The following is a 14,553-nucleotide window of genomic DNA, read 5'->3' on the forward strand; positions in this document are numbered from 1 at the left end:
GAAGCAGAAATACTAGTAAGGTCAAGTCTTTTCTTGGGGAACTAAACAGGCACATGATTTGGCATCCTGGATGGAGGAATACAGAGGACGAAGGCAGACCCAGCAGCCCTTTAAACGCATTCATTTGTTTCCTCTCCACCCCCATGTTGATGCACCTCTATGTATCCATGTCAGGAGAGTCATATGCTTCCTCATGTGTGGGGGCTGCTCACAAACTCCTACTCTCTCTCTTCACCTTGGTTTGGGGGTGAGGTGTAGTGGCAGCCTCTTCTTGGAAGAACTAAACATGCACAAGATATGCAAACACCCACAATTTCTATGGGAACAACTGCAAATAATCTGAAGTTCAAATCATAACATTTCAGCATCATTTGTAGTGGATCCTAAGCTCACAGTCTGGTCTATTCTAGTTATTACTGTTAGTGTTTCCAGAAGAGCTTCATTGGTACTAATTTTGCTTGGCATATTTCCATTGGCTTGCATCTTGTATATGCATAGCTTTCCCTGACTATTAAAGGAACATGGCATGTTATAAAAAGAGAATCCTGTTTGCCAACATTTTTTAAATGTTGCAAAGTACAAGAACAGCGTGCTCCCTAAGGATAGACAATGCGTTAAATGGCTGGAGTGTCAGTGAACAAAAAAAGAGTTTTAGAGTTTTAAAGAGGATTTTGTTTTGTATATTATACATGAAGCATCTCCAAAAGCAATAATGAGCTCAGTCATTTGAGTTATGATTATCTTTATTTTGGCATCTCCAATAGCCTTATATTTCCCATCACAGCCAAATTCATCTCTTTCCTAAGAAAAAGCTAATGTAACTCCAAGCGTGTACCAAGAAGAAGCTTCTAAGAAACTGCTTGAGATTCACATGGAAATGAAATATGAAGTGTAATTTTAAAAGTTTTGTTGTGGCTTTCTTCTCTTTAGGTAACACAACTGTATTCAGCTCACAACCTACATCCGAGACTGATATAGCAGGCAAACCAAGGTATAAAGGTATGTCTAAATAGAGCTGATACTGAAGGAATCTATGTTAGCACATGTATTTTTGTCCTGTCCATGTATCTGCCTAACACCAGTTGGAGGGGGGAGGGAATTACCTCTCTCTTGTGCAAGCTCTTGCCCTGTTTATGGAAGAACTTATGCAAGGGTGTGTCAGGGGAGATATCTGCTCCCTTCCAATAGTAATCTTCCACATTATACCCCATTCCCAGTATCCTGTGGCATAGTCTCACAAACAACAGATGAGATGGCAAACTTAAGACTACAGGTGAGGGTTCCAGTGACAGGAACCCTTGTAGATTACAAAAGCCCTTCAGAAAACACTAGATGCCAAGATTCTAGCCTAGTTTTCTAAGCATCAGAACATTTCCAAGTATCAAAAACATCTCTACACCAAGGTACACCAAGCACAGTTTACCACTTTATCTACTTTTTGTGAGACGTAATCTAAATATGGCTGTTTTCCTTCCAGGTGATCATGTGAAGTATGTGAAAAAGGAAGAAAATGTTCCATGTTCCATCACAGATACTCTTCAGTTGTTTCCAAAAGAAGAGGGGGACAACAAAGAGGGAGCCACTAAGCCTCCACAAAATCCACCTACCAACCTCACTGTGGTAACTGTTGAGGGCTGTCCATCCTTTGTCGTACTGGACTGGGAGAAACCAGAAAATGACACAGTTACAGGTTAGACTGTTGCCTTCTTTCAATGGGAATATGATTCTCACTTTCATTTTTTTAAATTATTTATCAAAAACTTTTTTCTTTTAAAAAAAATTTATTAGGTGAGTATACATATCAACAAAATCTTCAATTAAAAACCTAAGTATCAATTTTCCCCCACCCTTTCCCTCCCCCCTTTTTCAAGAGACTTCCAACAGCTTTCCAACCCATATCTTATTCTATAACTTACTTATCCATTCTATCTATATGTTAGTATCTCATATTCCATTAATATACTAAATAATATCCGTTAATATCAAATCTATTCTAAACATAAACCTAACAATAATTAAAACTTCAATTTAAATGGTAACGATCCCTATCTCTACTAATCGCCCCAATTAATAACTTTCAAATTGCCATAATTTCCCCTTCACATCCCACTTCTCCAAATACTCCTTCAATTTCCACAAGTCATTAAAAAATTCTTCAGGATTCTGATCTCTCAGCCTTCTTGTCAGTTTATCCATTTCCGCCATATACAGCAACTTTTGTATCCAATCTCCAATAGATGGTATTTCTTGCACCTTCCATTTCTGCGCATATAGTATTCTTGCAGCTGTTGTCATATAAAATAACAATGTTCTATGTTGCACAGGAACATCTTCCATATTTAAGTTCAGTAGCAGGAGTTCTGGGTTCTTTATTATTGAAATCTGCAAAATCTCATTTATCACTACTAAAATATCTCCCCAGTACTGCCTAGCAACCTCACAAGTCCACCACATATGAAACAATGACCCTTCATGACTTTTACATTTCCAACACTTATCTGACATCTTAACATTACCATAAGCTATTTTTTTTGGCGTCAAACCACCTATATATCATCTTAAAAACATTTTCCTTAATATTGGTACAAGTTGAAATCTTCAGTGTATTTTTCCACAAATACTCCCATGCCTCCATTGTTATGTCTCTTTGACAATTTATACCCCACTTCACCATCTGGACTTTAACAACTTCATCCTCAGTATACCACTTCAAAAGTATTTTCTAAATCTTTGAAATTTTCTTCTTGCTTTCTTGTAGTATAGTTTCTTCCAATTCTGAGTTTTTCCATCTGATTGCATCTTTTGAACGATCCGAGTTGTGTAAGTCCTTTATCTGCCTATATTGAAACCATCCATAACAAAAAGCTAATTCTTCTTCTGTTTTTATTCTTATCATATTCTGTTCCTGGATGAGAATCTTTTTATAGGACAGACATTGGTCTCTGTTATCAATAGCTCTTGGATCGATAACTTCAAATGGTACCACCCATGAGGGGATATCCTCACCAAAGTAACTTTTATATTTTTTCCAGATTGTGTAGAGACTTCTTCTAATATAATGATGCAGAAACATAGAATCAGCTTTTACTTTGTCATGCCACAAGTAGGCATGCCATCCAAACAATTTCTTATATCCTTCCAAAGTTAGAAGCTTATGATTCTCCAATGACATCCAGTCTTTTAGCCAAACCAAACAAACTGCTTCGTAGTATAATTTGATATTCGGCAGTTGCAGTCCATCTCTTTCTTTAACATCACATAAAACTTTCATCTTTACCCGAGGTTTCTTGCCTGCCCATACGAAATCGGAAATCTTCCTCTGCCACTTTTCAAACTGCTTACTGTCTCTAATAAAAACATAATCCGTGATAACACATTCATCTTAACTGCCGCTATTCTTCCCAGCCATGACAGATTTAATTTATTCCATTTGATCAAGTCTCTATCAATCTGTTGCCATAGCTTTTCATAATTATTCTTGAATAAATCAATATTCTTCACCGTAAACTCAATTCCTAGATATTTTACTTTATGCGTTACTTCACAGTTTGTGGTTTCCATCAATTCTTGTTGCTTTTGTTTGGTCATATTCTTACATAATATCTTTGATTTTCTCTTATTGACATAAAATCCAGCCAGATCTCCGAATTCCTTTATTTTGTTTAGCAGCTTTGGCATATTTTGTATTGGATCCTCAACAATAACCATCACATCATCCGCTCTAACTTTGTAGGTAAAGTCCTTTATCTTTATGCCTCTTATAGCATCATCATCTCGAATCTGAATCAGTAGCATTTCCAAAATCAAGATAAACAACAATGGAGATAATATCAAAAACTTTTTTCAATAGATCCAAAACAATAATCTAAAAAGGTTATGAAATTTTTTACAGGTTAGTTTGGCTTGTGTCTTCTTACAATGTTACCATGAATTATATGATTTTCAATTTCATTTCTATTGATGTTTCATTTGTATTCTATGTTGAGTTTCATTTCTATTGATAATAACCCCTTAGTTCTTTAACCAAAATAGCATCAGACAAAAAAAATCTGATTTTTCTATCACTTGCAACCTTGTGCAGATTAGAAAGATACCTTAGCTATTCAAAACAAGAAACTTTCCCCAAAGACGCAAAAGTTAATGTCTCAGTTCTCTACACTACAGTACTTCTCTGCTTTTTATGGGTATTAGTGGAATTGTTGCCTAATAGTTCCTACTTAAAATGTCCTACTGCATTCATTGGTGCCAAAATAAGCGTGATATCTTCCAGCACAGTCCCTGAGTAGCTATGCTTAGATATCTTTAAAAATCCTACTATATTTGATGGAGTTTAAACTCACCACATGCATATAGGACCTTAATATGTTAACAATAGATGTCTTGGCCATTAGTTACTAATGGATTAGAATCAAATTCTGTTCTTATTTAGCAGTTCAAAGCAGCTTTAAAAAGGACTTGAACACATTCAGCTACCCAAGCACTATCTATGTAATGATGGCTAGTTCAACATTATGGGTCTTTAATATATCTAAGAAAAATTATTAGTATTATTTGTTTGTTTAGAGTATTTCTGTGCCACTTCTTCAGAGTCTTGCTTCAGGTGGCTTACTAATTGTCCTACATAATGATATAAAAAGAAGCCATTAAAAACAGGCCATTGGACATAAACAGCATAAAAACTATCCATAAAATAACAACAACAGTGTGCTTGTATACTGCTTTTTCTAGACAGATTAGAGCCCTGCTCAAAGCAATGAACAAAGTCAGTGTTGTTACTATCCCCACAATACAGCTGGGGAGCTGGGGCTGAGAGGAGTAGCTTACTCAAGGCTGCCTGCTGAGCTCATGGCAGTAGTGGAACTTGAACTAGCAGAGTGCTTGCTCACAACCCAACCACTTAACCACTATGCTACAGCTATAGTCCCTGTCCCTTTAATAATGCATCTCTTTGAGATCACTTCCTTACAGTACAGCCCTCCTACCTAAGTAAAAAAGCCCTCATGAATAATTTGGTTTTGCATAGTTTGCGGAAAGCTGGGAGAATGGGAGCATTCCTGACCTCTCTGGGTAGACCATTCCATAAGTTGGGGGTCAACACAGAGAATACACATGCATGGGTGGCTGTTGACTTTGCCTGTGTGCAAGGTGGCATCTGCAGAAGGCCCTGTTTGGATGAGTGAAGCTGCCGTGGTGGAACACAGACAGAGAGGTGATCCTGCAGACTAAGCTTTGTATGTGATAGCCAATACCTGGGGAGCTGGGACTAAGAGGCATGGCTTATCCAAGGCCACATGCTAAGCTCATGGCAGTAGTGGAATTTGAATCAGCAGAGTGTTAATTCGAAGCCAAACCACTTAACCACTATGCTACAGCAGCTTCCAGTAGAAATAAAATAGAAGCAGCCCATTTTAAACGCTGTTTTTAAAAAAACCCTAAGTAAAAGCCTGGATTAAAAGATGTGTTTTGGCCTGGTGCCTAAAAGAATATAGTCAGGCAAAAGAACATAAAGTCAGGCAAGTCTCCAGGTGGAGGGTATTCCAAAGAGAAGGTGACACCAAAGAAAATGCTCCGTCTCTAGTAACCACCCATCTCACCTCTTGAAGTGGGAGTACAGAAAGCAGGGCTTGAAAGGCAGATATTGACGGTTGGATAGTACTAGCAGTAATAGTAGTATTCCAAGTATGTTCTAAGCTATAGGTCAGGTCAACAACTTGAGAAATGAGTTGTGGAACAGTGCCTCAACCTCTGCTCCATGAAATTGACCTGCAGTCAAGTTCTGTTGTAAGGCTCAAGCTGGTGTGTGTGTGTAACTTTTTGAAAGAGACATGTTTGCAAATCTTCCCTCTGTTTGCATATCCAATACTAAACAGGATGTTCAGTGTACGTTCTTGCCCATTGAAAATGCAAGCAAAGCATCAATTGTTTCTGATTAAACTAGTGGTAAAAAAAAATCATTTTTACAAAAACCTGACTTACCTCAGATTTTAACTAGTTTACAATAAAAGCATATACAAGAGTGGCAGTCAACAGATAAAAGCAAGAATATGAATTGAATTGAACAACTGATCAAGTTCCTTTCTTAATTTCAGAATATAAAGTTGTATCCACTGAAAATGGAGCCACAAATGAAAAGGACAAGTCCATTATCACTACAAATCAAACCCACTCTACTGTGGAGAACTTGAAACCTAATACAAGGTAACACAGTAGGAAAATGGTACCAAAATCTAGACTGTAATACTGAGAATGGGGTGATAAATACTCTTTTGCCCAAGTTTTGCTACAGATCATTTCCTCTAGTCATTAATTGCATTATTTCAGAAGCCATGAAAGGTTGTCTGTGATACTCAATATGGTGTTGTCAAGAAGATGAAATAATACCACTCAAACTTGTTTATTATGAACAAGGACTAATATTTGCAAAATGTGTCAAAGAAGGTAGGCAAAGTTGTGAGTCTTATAAATGAATGACAAATCAGTTCAAAGGATTAAGAGGAAAAGCTGGAGACTATTGCAGAAGGGCTACTGATGTCTAAGCATGTATTCATGTTATTGTGAATTTGGCTAAGACAGTGACAGAATACCAAGAGATGGTTCTTCTGCCTTTCAAAGATGTTCATGCGCCGTACTACATTTTGACACAGTAATAATCTTTGTCAGTTCTAAGCAAGTCTTGCTTTTTGATTTTGTTGGACAGCTGCATCCCTGGAAAATTCCATGTATTTATTAAGGGCACAGACCTAATGCAGGTGGTTCCACTCTCTCATAGCTGCACATGCTGGATAACCAGTTCTTTGCTTTGGTTATTTTTTTCCTTAGGTGAGAAATGTTTTGGCTTTTGAATCTGGAGTGTTCTCAAGAATAATGTTTTCAGTATTTCAGAGTAAGGAAAAATAACATCTGAATACTTGACAAAATGCAAACAACTAGGAAAATACAAAACATTTAACCATAGATCTAATTCATTCAGCATCCTTACAATCATTAAATGTTGTTGAAATGAACAAAATTTGACAGGGTGATCAGTCAAAGCAACATTTGTATATTATGGATCTCAGTACCCAAGGGACTTTATATTTTAGCAGTTGTCTTTATCTGAAGAGGTTCACAAACAGTGTCCGCAAAGGGTAAAATACAGTTCACCAGCTAAAAATAGTTGGATCGCTAATAAGTTTTACACATCTGGCTAAGGCTAGTTGCACACTTTGACTACAATCTAATGAAGAGTCACATGTGTTTAAGTCTGTGTTGGATCATGGCCCAGTCTGGATAATAATGATTTAACTATTGGTCACAGTCTTAACCAGATGAAGTAGGAGAATAGTCCTTGTTGACATATTATGTTACGGTGGATTATCTAATTTAGCAGCAACCATCAAATTTCCCAGTTAGAACCATTTATTTCCCCATATTATCCTTGGCATACCATTACTTTCAAAACTGCCATGTCAGAGACATTCTGACACAAATACCTGCCTACGTAACATGGAAATACACAGGAGTGATAATCAGTTTGGGCTGTTGAGATAGGACCGAGTACAGAAAAGGGCCATTACCAAGAAATGAATAATTTGAGGAAAGAGGGGCTCCACAGATTTTCTAGTAAGCATTATAAAAGAACAGTGGGGCTGGATTAGCAACATTCAAGTGTATAGCTGCTGGCTGCCCTGCAGCACCCACTATAAATTGCTGGCATCATTGGCCAATATTTAGTCACTGCAGTCTAGTTGGAAGCTTATGTATAGATGGCCCTAATTGAGGTCTCCTGCTTCTGCCACTGGTAAAGAGATAGCCACCCTTATTCCGAACTAGCACAACAAATGCATATGGTTCCCCAGATCGCCGCACTTGTGGAGAGGCATTGTATGTGAGGAAAAGGCTTGATTGTCAGGAAATACTGGGAGAGTGACAACCCAGTAGAAACAGTCTGGGTGAAGATAAGGGAGTGAAGGACGAGCAGTATTGTGGGTGGGATCTGTGGTACAGACTGCCTGATCAAGGTGATGAGGTAAATTCTGCCCTCCATGAGCAGCTTAATAAATTATCAAAGAAACCTGACCTTATAGATATGGGAGACTTCAACTTCCCTGATGAGATCTGGGAGACCAACTCTGCTAGGTGTCCAGGATCACACAACTTCCTGACCTGCCTGGCCAATAACTTCCTTTCTCAAATGGTCGAGGAGGCAACGAGAGGCTCAGCCATACTGGACTTGATATTAACCAACAAGAAAGTGTTGGTTGATGAGGTAATGGTGGTGGGAACCTTAAGAAGTGATCATGTCCTCGTAGATTCTTTTTGCTGATGAGTTCTAAGGGAGTTTGTAGCCAAATGCACATGTTATATTTTAGTAGGGCAAATTTTAAAAACTAAGAGATATGATGAGAGTTATTTCATGGACAAGAGTGCTGGAAGGGAAAGGAGTGAGTGAAGAGTGAGCGAAGAATGAGTTCTCCTAAAAGAAAAGCTTTTGCAGGCTTAAGCTATCACCATTCCAGTGAGACAGAAATGTGGTAGAGAGTCTAAGAAGCCACTGTGGATGAATAGACAGCTCTGTGGTAAGCTAAGAAAAAAAAGAGAGGTGTTCAAGAAATGGAGGGGATGCATCCAAAGAATAGTATCTAGGGGCAGCTATCAGAGAAGGCAGAGCTCAGAATGAGCTGAGATTGACCAGGAGGCCTCAGCCCCCGAAAAAGACAGTCTTCAGATATGTGAGGAGCAAATGAAAAGTAAAGGTGGTGATACCTCCATTACTGGATGAAAGTGGAGAAACTCTGACAGAGAGAAGGCAGAAAGGCTTAATACCTATTTTGCCTCAGTTTTCTCTTTGAAGGAGAGATAGGCCCACATAGAGATGGTAGTATGCAGGGAATGACTTTAGGGCTGCTGGTTGACATGAGCAGAGAAGTTGTGGAGAAGAACCTAGGTACACTGGACATGTACAAATCCCCTGGGTCAGATAGGGTCCACCCAAGAGTGCTTAAAGAACTTTCAAAAGAGCTTGCAGACCCTTTGTTGATCATGTTCCAGGCCTCTTGGAGGACAGGTGATGTGCCAGAAGCCTGGAGGAGGGCAAATGTTATCCCAATCTTCAAAAACAGGGGGGAAAGGACAATTCTGGAAACTACAGACCAATCAGCCTGAACTCTATCCCAGGGAAGATATTGAAGCAGATATTAAAGGTGTCAATCTGCAAGCATCTGATGAACAACATGGTGATACGGGGAAGTCAGCACAATTTGTCCCCAACAGGTTTTGCCCGACCAACCTCATCTTCTTCTGTGACCGAGTTATAGGCTAACTGGATTGCAGGAATGATGTTGGTGTAGTTTATATGGATTTCAGTAAAGCTTTTGACAAGGTTCCTTATGAAGTTATGATGAGTAAACTGGAGGACTGTCGACTGTACTGTAGGAAGATTAGATGGATAGATAACCACACCCAAAGAGTAGTTGTCAATGGCATCATATCTGATTGGCAGGAGGTGTCCAGAGGAGTGTCACAGAGGCTGGTTCTGGGCCAAGTGCTTTTTAGTATTTTTATAAATGATCAGGAAAAGGGTATGAAGGGTACCCTCATTAAATTTGCAGATAAGACCAAACTGGAAGGAGTAGCAAATGCCCTTGAAGATAAAGATAGAATTCAATGAGATCTGAACACACTGGAAAAGTGAGCAGATTTGAATAAGATGTGATTTAACATGGATAAGTCCAGGTTCTCCACCTGAGAAAATGCAAATCATGCATACTGGATGAGTATACTTCTGGGTAGCAATAAGTGTTAACAAGATCTTGGGATATGGGTGGATAGAAGCTAAATATGAGCAGTCCGTGTGATGCAGCAGCAAAAAAGGTGAATGCAATCTTCAGGCGTATCAAAAATGCATAGCATCCAAATCACAGGATGACATTATCCCACTAAGTACTGCATTGGTCAGGCCTCACCTGAAGTACTGTGTGCAGTTCTGGAGGCATCACTTCAAAAAAGAAGTGGACAAATTGGAACAAGTGCAGAAGAGAGCAACGAGGATGTTCAGGGCCTGGAGACCAAGCCCTACGAGGAAAGACTGAGGAACTTGGGAATGTGGGTTTGAAGAAGAGGAGGTTGAGGGGAGACATGATTGCCCTCTTTAAGTATTTAAAAGGTGTCACATAGGGGAGGGAATGGAGCTGTTCCTGTTGGCAACAGAAGATAGGACTCGAAACAGGAGGGAAGGTACCATCTAGATATTAGGAAAAGTTTCTTCACGTTAAGAGTAATTCAACAGTCGAATCAGCTGCCTAGGGATGTGGTGGGTTCCCTTCATCGGCAGTCTTCAAGAAGCAGCTAGATAAATACTTGTCAGGGATGCTTTAGGCTGTTCCTGCATTGGACAAGGGGTTGGACTAGCTGGTCTGTAAGACCCATTCCAGTGCTATGCTTCTATGCTTCTATGATATTTGTTGCTTATTCCTTCTTCCACCATAAATTTCTCACAAAGAGTTCTTCTTATACTTCCAAATTTACATCTTCTTGCTCCTTCCATTTGATTGCACTGTGGTACCATCTCGTACACATGCTTTTGTTTTTATCCAAATAGTTATATGGATTAAACTGTTAAAGTTTAATCTATTAAAGTTATATGGATCTTATAGCTTTCTCATTGTTTCACAAGTTAAATGTCAGATTTTATTAGTAAGAGCACAAATTTAAATCTATTTTCCTGCTATTCTCCTTTTATTCTATCATTATTCCTTGTTGCTGAAGGAAACGACTATTTCATGCAGACCTATTTGACATACGTAGATCTTTTTATCTTATTGCTCTAAATAGCCAGCATCTTATGTTTAGAAATAAAGGGAACATTAACAGGATAATGGTTGTGGGGATTTTCCGGGCTGTATAGCCGTGGTCTTGGCATTGTAGTTCCTGACGTTTCGCCAGCAGCCGTGGCTGGCATCTTCAGAGGTGTAGCACCAAAAGACAGAGATCTCTCAGTGTCACAGTGTGGAGAAGATGTTGGCAACATCTTCTCCACACTGCCAACATCTGCCACAGCTGCTGGCGAAACATCAGGAACTACAATGCCAAGACCACAGCTATACAGCCCGGAAAATCCACAACAACCATCGTTCTCTAGCCGTGAAAGCCTTCGACAATATATTAACAGGATAGGTATTACCACGTGCCTAGTTAGGGCCAAACTAAACTATATGTGTGATACGAGTTGGTGGGGGGGGGTATCAATCCCACTTGCAGTCACATGTAATATCAGGGAACTAATGTTCCCAAGTGCTCTGGGGCCCTATTTAACAAGGGTGCAAGCATTGTTCCCTCAAAGCAAAACAGCATGGAGACCCTGTTTGCTCCACTGTTCTCCTTGTGTATTGGCTGCAGCATGTGGTGCCCCACAGTGGGGCAAATAGGGTCCCTTATGGTCGTTTTGACTCAGAAAAACAGTGCAGGAGGAAAGCCTGGAGCCCCTCCTCCCCACATACTATGCCCCCAAGCTGAATTGTGTCCAGAGCACTTGGGAACATTTCCCTGATAGGTATGTCTGCAAGTCAGGCTGGGGAACCACTGCCCCAACTCCTTTCACACATGACATCTAGTTTGACCTCAGTTGAAAGACTTTGACTTTGAATCAGAAAGCGCGTTAGAAAGCTGCTTGTTTTGTACCATGAATTTAAAAACTTTGTTCTTAATCATTCCAATTTGTCTGTCTATAATGTGGGCACGAGGCTGCTAACAGTAATACAACTATCTCATTTTCTCAAATACATTCCCAACTATCAGTGTTTTCTTAATTCTAACCAATACCCATGTATTCTGAAGCAATGATATCTTAATTAACAGATGATCTGTACTTTTCCTGTTTCACTGAATCATTTTGTTTCAAGGGCAATGAAATTTACACAGCACATCATTCAGTCAAGAAACTTCACAGCAATGCTCGAGACATTTTGCAATAGATCTTAAAATATTCTATTGGCAGAAGATGAAAGAAAAACAGAGAGGAAAAGTTAAATCAGAACTTCCTCTGCATTCAATGAGAAAGTTTATGTGAACTTTAAAAAAATTGGAACACATTGTAAACTTATGTATATAGAACCCAGTTTAAAGTGGGCAATCCTTTACCCTGTGACCTTAGAAATAAGGGGGCAGAGCAGCTTGTACAAACCCCCAGTGTGACCTAAGTCTCCTTCCATCAGCTGGCTCATTGGATTTCTCCAGGAATTTTTGGCAATATTACTTGGCATCTTAGGTCCTCCTTACCCTGCTCTTCCTGCCTTTAAAGTTCTCTTATTATGCAAAACAATACTGTGCTCTGCCAGGAATAGTCAATTTTAATAGGCTTTCAGCTTTTCTGTTTTTGTTTTCCTTTTAAATGCTCATTTGCCTAGTTCTTCAATGATAAACATTTCTATCTACATGCCATTTTATATAAATGGGGTGATGACTTTTACTCTGGTGTTGGTATAGTGTTGAATCAATAGGCAACATATCTACACAAATCTATATATGTAGTATTGGGGAGTTGGATGGAGAGTATATTTTAAATATAAACAGGGCTGGTTTCTGTTGTGTCAGAAATATCTGATATTGGCAGTGACCAGAGGCAAACACAGTACAAATACACACATGTAGACAAATATATTTAATTGTCTATCTTCCTTGCTCATGAGGCACATTCAGTAATATTGACCCACTCTTGTAGTGTATCATGAGTTGGATCATAGGGTAACTAATGGTAGAGTTGCACTAGCTGGACACAACAGTATTCGAACTTGGCTTCTTCAGCCCAGGGTTTGCCCCACAAAACAGCACAGTGTTAACATCAGCAAAAGGGTTTATACAGTCCCATTGATGGAAAGACAAGAATAACTGCATGTGAAATACAGAGGAAATCATCAGCATGCTGAAGCATGATTGGTGTGTATATCTGTAATGCTGCAGTGCTGTTGCTTCAAATAGCATCATGTGCTCTTTTAATTTCTCTGCTGGAAGAGCACAGGATGCTAATTAGGTTACAGCACCGTAAACTCTAGCATAGCAGTGGCCATATTAGTCTGAACCATAGGATTTCTCTGCCTGTTCAGATGTTTTTGATGGTGTGAAAGGGATTTTGTCATAGAAATAATAATGCTCTGGGTCCTGTTGAGTATCTGATGAAGTGGGCTGTGAATCATGAAAGCTCATATTGAAATTTGTGAAGAACAACGTTCTGTGTTGCGATCCGGACTCAGTCAAAAGGTTATTCAAAACAACGAAGTCTTGCCTGCGGCTCATAAACTGAAGAAGAGAGGGAACCTTTCCAATATCCTTGGCCACATTTAAAAAATCCTTTTACAAACTCCCACACACTGAACCTGACAGGAGGGAATATTCAGCAACACCAGCTGACTTAACCTCAGTGGGTGCTGGAGTGAATATGGGGAGAGACCTCAGGTCATGCAAGGCTTTAAAGATAATCACCGGCACCTTGGATTGAACTTGAAGCATATACTAATAGTGAAACTGATGAAAAAAATGGCTGAATATGTTCAAAGTGACTGACTAGTAATTGTAGTTTACACTGGTTGAAGCTTCTGAATGGTCTTCAAGGGCAGCCACATGCAAAGAGAGTTAAAATAGCCAAGCCTAGAAGTTACTGAAAGATGAGAGCTATCTTCTAAGTTGCACATTTTAAAAAGGTCACAACCTGTGCTTATGTCATGGATATGGCTAGTATAGGGGAACAATCGCTGGATATGACCAAAAATGTTATTCAAGACACCTATGCATACTAAAACAGGGCTAGTTCAGCCCCATAACTAGACAGGCCACAAAAGACTATTAGATTCTAGAAGTCTAGAATCTAACAGCCTTGGAGAGGGACATAAAACAATAGAGTTACACAGTTGTATTGCCATGTGTAGATTAGAAGACCCATCTAACTAATTGAGATATATACAATGTATCAAGAAGATTCAGGAACAGGGAGTATCTGAGAATGACAGAATGTTTAACTTCATAAAAGCTAGCAACATTATTTAAGGATAGTTGCGCTGGTGGAAAGCCGAAAGATATTCAGATGTATGAGAAACTTATAATCAGTAACTCTATATAGACTTTGTTAAGACAAGAACAAGAAAAAACTAATCATTGTGATATGTTTCAAGAATATATTTCAAATATGGATAACCTTGTTTGGTGAATGAAGCCATAAGATAATAAGTTAGCCAAGAATTTGAATCTTTGAAGCAGCTATTGTTAAGAAAATGTTCTGAAACCCTATAAATCTGACAAGCTCATCTGATCGAGAGCTTCTTCTTAGAAGAGGCTCCCTGCCTGTCACCTTTGTATCTTTGAGTAAGATACTTTTTTGGACTCTCCTTTAATATCTATGTAGTTATAATGGCTGGCATAATTTTATGTTGAGTGGGATATTAAGAATACTAAATAATTATTTTGTAATAATAAAGGCTTAAAATGGAAGCAGAGACTCCATAATCATATTACTTGTGTACAATACCTGGTAACAAACCTAAGACATTATCTGTGGTGTACCTCTAGCCAGGAGGCAAACGATTT

The 14,553-nt window shown here is 38.9% G+C and overlaps 1 protein-coding gene across 1 annotated transcript in view; it reads left to right on the forward strand.

Moving 5' to 3' along the window:
- The window catches only part of ABI3BP (ABI family member 3 binding protein), a 249,584-nt gene that overhangs the window by 222,679 nt on the left and 12,352 nt on the right, over positions 1-14,553 (forward strand). Inside the window, exons 42-44 of the mRNA XM_054974771.1 lie at positions 931-999; positions 1,478-1,690; positions 6,090-6,198. Of these exons, the coding sequence (XP_054830746.1) occupies positions 931-999; positions 1,478-1,690; positions 6,090-6,198 (391 nt within the window). The remainder of the gene's footprint in view (positions 1-930; positions 1,000-1,477; positions 1,691-6,089; positions 6,199-14,553) is intronic.

Source organism: Eublepharis macularius, chromosome 3 (genome assembly GCF_028583425.1).
Source record: "Eublepharis macularius isolate TG4126 chromosome 3, MPM_Emac_v1.0, whole genome shotgun sequence".
Classification (NCBI taxonomy): domain Eukaryota; kingdom Metazoa; phylum Chordata; class Lepidosauria; order Squamata; family Eublepharidae; genus Eublepharis; species Eublepharis macularius.